The sequence below is a fragment of the Megalobrama amblycephala genome, linkage group LG1, assembly GCF_018812025.1.
Source record: "Megalobrama amblycephala isolate DHTTF-2021 linkage group LG1, ASM1881202v1, whole genome shotgun sequence".
Taxonomy (NCBI): domain Eukaryota; kingdom Metazoa; phylum Chordata; class Actinopteri; order Cypriniformes; family Xenocyprididae; genus Megalobrama; species Megalobrama amblycephala.
In genome coordinates, this window is record NC_063044.1 from 4,532,176 (window position 1) to 4,538,625 (window position 6,450).

Genomic DNA, 6,450 nt, shown 5'->3' on the forward strand with positions numbered 1-6,450 from the left:
ATTATTATTATCTATTGGTCACTGGAATGGCATGTCAATATATTGTCACATCAAGACCATTTACAACTTTCAGTGAACAAAATTACATTGTGCTCTCTTAAGAGTATCTTGATTTTTGCCATGATCAAATTTACTATTTTTTTTTTTTTTTTGAAGGTGACAGACAGACAGACCCTAATGTTGATGATTCCCGAACAGCTACGATTTCAGCGGTACATCTGCACTTACCGATTTAGCCAGGATCATTTGGAGCTTCTCTTCAATTCAATTCGGGCATCAGGTAGGGATTTCAAAAAAATTAGAAATTAAAAAATATATATAATCTGAAAACAGCAAATATCTTTATTAAAGGAAGATGATTAATTGTAAAAAAGAATATTGATTCAAACATTTACACCATCTTATTTCTAAATGACAATTATCCGGCTACATCTATTTGACAAGTACGATCACAGCAAAAATATGTGATTCATCCAGAATCACAAATTTATCCAGAATTTTGTGAACTATTGTGAACACCTTAAGTAAGTGTGTGTGTGTGTGTGTTTGTTTTTTAGGGGGCTGGAACAACAATCCTACTGCAGGCCAGTTTCAGGGCATTTTCTGACATCTAATGGTCCGGTGCGGTGTCTCTCCAAGTGGTGTCTCCACTTCAGGGAATGTGGCACCACAGGATGAGACTGTGTCGCTGACAGCTGTCGAATTGTCATCTTTAGCAGTAGACGAGTCCGAGGAGCTTCTGTCCCCTTTCACAAATGTTTCTGCACTTGTGTGTGACCACAGCTACCTGCCCACCCGCTTTGGTAGCCTTGTGGACAATGCCCTTGTCTACATTTCCGGTTTTGTGGTGCATCAAATTCTGAGAAAGCTTCCCTATGGTGTGTGCCATGCTAGATTGGTGGCAGATGCTGTGCCTTATTCATTTGACCAGAACTACCACTTACTTACTCTAAAGAACAATGGAGGGCTGATGATTCCTTCTGAGGGCACAGTCAAAGTGGTCAGATCAGCAGAGCGATTCATTCGCCAGTCATCCTCAGGGAACGCCGTCAGATTGCCTTTGATCAGCCAGTTTGTCAGAGCTGAGATTGGTTCGGAGGATGTGTTTGTTCTCAAGGAGCACATTCAGGAAACACAGTTTGGAATTGACAACTATCATTTTTCTCTCTTATCTTTAGTTGTGTCTGTCTTTCACAAACTGAGAATGCACCTGTCAAAGTATCAACTTAGGATACCATCAAAAGTTCTGGAGGATGTTAAATGCCAGTTTTTCCCTTTTTATTTGGGGACATTCCCAAGCCAGTAAAGTGCAGAGTGCTCACAGATGCAAAAACAAAAAAAAAACAAAAATTTTCCAAAGAGGGGGAAAAAAAAAAAATATTCAATGTAAATCAAAACAAATAATAATAATAATAATAAAAAAACTTTAGTCAGGTATAACACTACTAACACTACCCCCCCCCCAACCCCCCGGGTAGAACTTCTGCTAAATGCTCCCATTTCCACTGATGCTTATGATTTTTTCCCAGACATCAGAATTATACCTGATCTTGAAAAATCCAGTTATAATAGTCCACTGTTGTGTTTGAATAAAAATGAAAATCTTGATTTTTGACCAATCAAAGGAAAGGTGCTGTATAGATGCATTGTGAAGATAATTAATAAAAATACGTTAAAAAATAGAGCTGATACAGTTTGGAGAGATAAATTAGGAGTGGTAGAGGAAATTAAACCAGAGTGGAGAGTACTATACAAACCACCATTGACTAAAAGAGCAGGGGATCTCCAGTGGAGAATCTTGCACGGTGCCATAGCTGTAAATGCTTTTGTGTCAAATGAATCCCTCTATAAATGATAATTGTCCTACACAGAGAGAAACAGTTTTTCATTGTTTTATGAATTGTGACAGACTTTCTCTGCTCTTTGATCTCTTAGATTTTTTTGTTTTCTTTATTAGGGATTTCTTTTACAAAGAAATGTTTTATACTGGGTTTTAAGTACAGTAAACTACAGAAATATAGGTGTCAATTAATTAACTTTATTGTTGGTCAAGCCAAAATGGTAATTTATAATTCTAGAAGAAATAAAATTGAACAGAGAAATGGACAGCACATTGTAGCAGTTTTTAAGAATATGTTCAAATCAAGAATTCTTGTTGATTTCAGTTATTACAAATTGATGAATGCAATCAATGTTTTTAAGATTGAATGGTGTAGTGATGTTGATATGTGTACTGTACTTAATGAGTTGTTTTTTTATACATGAATTAAGGTAATTTGAAGAACTTAAATTTATAGAACTGTTTTAATAAAGAGTTTGTAAAACTCAAAACTCTCTCTCTCTCTCTCACACACACACACACACTGTTCTTACTGTCTATATATGATGATTTCATACACATTTATTCAGTTATAGAAGTTCATCTGTAGTATTAATGTAATGAAGAGAAAATAAGAGACTCTGTAACATCTCACTGTTACTGATTTATCATGCAGCTCAAAGTATTAGAATCTTTCTCCATCTTTTCTGATACATCAACACAGTTCCATTGATCCAGACCAAACATTAAACCCAGGATAGAGCGGCTGAGTGAATGTGGTCTGGACTGAGTGGATGAGGCTCATTGTGTCAGAGACGCTGTAGAAGGACAGAGTTCCTGCACTGTGATCCACAAACACTCCTATTCTACGACTGGATTTTGCAGGGAGAACAGTCTCTATTTTATTGTGTATGAATAAGTATTTGGAGGAGGTACATTCCAAACTCCAAGACTGATCGTTACGTCCAAACAAACACTCGTAACCTGATCCCTTCCTGCTGATGCTCTTATATGACACTGTTATACGAACACCATAATCCCCACTGCACTCAATCTCCCAGTAACAGCGTCCACACACACTCTCTCTACACAACACCTGCTGATACACATCAAATCTGTCTGGATGATCAGGATATGTCTGGACTGTGCGAGTGTATGTAATCACTCTGTTCTTCTCAGACAGACGGAGGTGTTTATTCACTGTGTTCAGATCCAGAGTGAGCTGATGTGAATCTGATGGAGAGAAACAATCAGAATTATGAATCTAATCTTTTAATGTATCTAAACTCTTCATGGCTCAATGTTCAGTGTATCATCAGTATCTCAGTACAGCTGACCAGATATCCTGTGCAAATCATCATTTACACGATCAATTATAAAACTCTTCATAATTTCTTTCACCTTCTACAGGACGAACATGACCACATTCAGTGAGTTTTTCTTCTTGTTTTCTCAGTGACTTACATTGTAGGAAGTCATTCCTGGTTTTGAGATTCATGTTTGTGAAAGTGACTGTGGAAATAAACAGACATGAACAATGTGAAGAGAAATGACAGGATTAAATCCATTAAGACATTTCTAGATGATTCTAATATGTTGTATGATATGATGAAGGACTTACATCAAAAAATAAGTACAATGTACTTATTGTGTTCATAATGAATTGCAAAACACATTTGCTGCTATTGAGGTGGGATATGGGTAAGGTTAGGGACAGGTTTGGTGGTATGGGTAGGTTTAAGGGTAGGGGTAATGTGTAAGGAATGGGTCAACAGTGTAATTATAAATGTAATTACAGAAATTAATTACAGATGTAATTACATGCAGGTGTTTTTAAAATATAACTACAATGTAAAAACATGTATGTACACAATAAGTGCATTGTATCAAATGATTAATTTAAATGTAAGTACATAGTAGTTAAGGCCACTTAATATAAAGTGGGTCCGATGTGCTTGTTCACATTGCATTTGAATTAAAGATTAACTGTTATTTATGAAGTGGGATGCATTTACGATTATTTCTTGAGCAGCATCTGGATGTAAATTACAAATGATCGAGTCAACTCTAAGTATTGTTAAGCTGTAACGTTTGACCCCCCTCCTGTAATTCACCACATGGCTTTGACTGGTCTTGGCCACAATGCCTGTTGTCACATTTTATTACCCCCAAAGAAACTAACCACAAACATACTGAACTTTCTTATGGCCCCTATGGTAGCTTCCAAAGGTGATAGGTTGACCTCCTGTTGGGAAGAGGCAGACTGGGTAATACCAGGAGACAACCCAATATACACACACACATACCTATATAGAGAAAAACTATTATAATCTAACTTAGAAGTTAACCATCCTTTCTAGAAAATACATGGTGCATCCCTTTATGTATGCATGTCCCCATGTGTAATTGGCCTAGTTGTGAGTTTTAGTTATTCAAGAATAAGTTTAAATGCTTGTAATCATATGTGTGCTTTCTTAATGTGTTTGTCATCCTATCATGTTTGGTTTTGTTCTAAACCCCTACGAAATGCTTTAATCAACTTTGTATGTTATGATTACTATAAAATGTTTCATTCTACATTTAAAGTACTTTTGAGAAATAACGTACCCAGATCTGACACATTATAAATTATGCACCAGAGACCATAAAACCAGACAAAGTAGATATTTCCCAATATAGGATTCATGCTGGCGATTGGCCAGTCAAAACTTGAGAGGAGTGGAGATGTTTTGCTATATAACGAACCAACACGTCTTCACCAGAGGCTTGCTTTTACTTTGTTTTCCATTTCTTCTTTCTTGTTTTAATGGCCATCTTACTTTGTTAAACCTTGTTTGAACATCCCGCCGAAGATCCTGCTTGGAACGCACTGAAACCTCTGCAGAACGACGTGCATCTTTTGAACTACAGCATCCACAATTGCCTATGCAAGTATAAGAAATATTTCTTGCTGCTTTCAAAGCTTACATTTGCTGAACTGATTCCGTGCTGGCTCTCAAAGGTTTTAACTGTTTGTAATTTGCCATTTCTTTGATCACTTCTGTTTTCTTGACTTTACTTTTGTTTTATTCTATGTATGTTCCTTTGTTATGTTTTAGTCATATATTCGTAGTTTGTATCTATTAAACCTATTATAGATATACTTTTATTGTCTCTGTTGCTGCTCATTATATATATATATATATATATATATATATATATATATTCATAATTGGTGATAATCCGTTGTAACTGATTATCTATACACAATTCCCTTTTTGGTCGATTTGCGTTATGATTAATCATAACACAGTATGATATATTGATATGATATATTTATATTTATATATTTCACCCAAAATTTGAGCTAATTCGTTGCACTTGTGCAATGTTTATCACTTTTGTGATGTTTTATAAATAGTAGGAATATTTCAAAAAAATTTCATATGTTCACATTTTAGATCTTTATAAAGAGGCACAGGACTTTACCTCTGTCAGAGATCTTCTTGATCTCCTCTTTGCAGAAATCCTCCAGTTTGTCTCTCAGCAGATGGACAGATTCTCTCATGCCATCAAAAGAGAAGAGAGAACTGAAGGGATCGTCGGGTTTGTCTGTAGATTTAGGAGGTGCTGAGAGAGACTGGAAACTCTACAGAAAACACAAATCAAAACTCATCAGCTCCACACTTCAGCCAATAACCTGCACTATCAGATATGTGCGACTCTTGTTGATTTATCCCCAGTGACTCACTTCAGTCCAGCACTTTCACACAATCAGCTCAACATTGCATGTTATTTGCAATTAAATGAATGTGGAAGTTTAAATTGTTATTACATTAAATTAGCTGAACTTTAGAGTGCTTTTTTCTCCTGTTTAAGTTGGTCTCATTCTGCTCTCATGAAATGTTTCTCCTGCTCAAGTCCACTATGATCCTGTTCTTCTAGATCTCTGTTACCTGCAGGAAATGGATGTGATCATGTGTTTGTGAAAGCTGCTCCAGCTCAGCGTCTCTCCTCTTCAGATCATTGATCTCCTGCTCCAGACGCTCCAGTCGTCCTTCAGCTCGACTCACTGCAGCCTTTTCCTGATCTCTGATCAGCTGTGTGACCTCAGAGCGGCTTCTCTCAATGGAGCGGATGAGCTCAGTAAAGATTCTCTCACTGTCCTCCACTGCTGTCTGTGCAGAGCGCTGTTAGGAAACACATCACAATCACACAATAACTTCAGCAGGACTGACAGAGTCCAAACTGAGACGTCTCAAACTTCTCTTCTTCTCCAGACTCACCTTATGAGACTCCACAGCCTCTCTCAGCTGCTGAAGATCTTTCTGTCTCTGCTGGATTCTCTGACGGATCTTCATCTGCGTCTCCTTCAGCTGTTTCTGGAGGACAAACCATTAACAGGAAATGACAGAAAATGTTTTGGTTACGTATATAACCCTCGTTCCCTGAAGGAGGGAATGGAGACGTATGTCAGTAGTAGGAGTGCAACGGTTCTCGGTAAAAAAATCGAACCGTACCGTTCTTCACTCACTGGAGGGGTCACAGCATATGGCAACCAGCCAAACATCAATGTCGGTGATGGATGTTTGGCCTAGCATCAAAAAATTTTAGCATCACAATGTCAAAGCTACAAGGGGTGGTGGAGGAAC

General features: G+C 37.3%; 1 protein-coding gene across 1 annotated transcript; it reads right to left on the bottom strand.

Annotated features, from left to right (window-relative positions):
- Window positions 1-2,018: 2,018 nt before the first annotated feature.
- LOC125256253 (tripartite motif-containing protein 16-like protein) lies at window positions 2,019-5,816 on the bottom strand. Its single transcript, XM_048172114.1, has 4 exons — window positions 5,755-5,816; window positions 5,288-5,447; window positions 3,284-3,331; window positions 2,019-3,052 (listed from the first exon to the last, which is right to left on the bottom strand). The coding sequence occupies exons 2-4, from the start codon at window positions 5,364-5,366 to the stop codon at window positions 2,535-2,537; spliced, it is 645 nt and encodes a 214-aa protein (XP_048028071.1). The 5' UTR covers window positions 5,367-5,447; window positions 5,755-5,816; the 3' UTR covers window positions 2,019-2,534.
- Window positions 5,817-6,450: the final 634 nt, after the last annotated feature.

Bases quoted from the DNA above. Each gene is read 5' to 3' on its own strand.
- LOC125256253 (XM_048172114.1), bottom strand. From the start codon at position 5,366: ATGAGAGAATCTGTCCATCTGCTGAGAGACAAACTGGAGGATTTCTGC. The intron at 3,332-5,287 runs GTAAAGTCCTGT...TTATTTCCACAG, and splicing joins CAAGAAGATCTCTGACAGAG to TCACTTTCACAAACATGAAT. The intron at 3,053-3,283 runs GTAAGTCACTGA...TCTCTCCATCAG, and splicing joins CAGGAATGACTTCCTACAAT to ATTCACATCAGCTCACTCTG.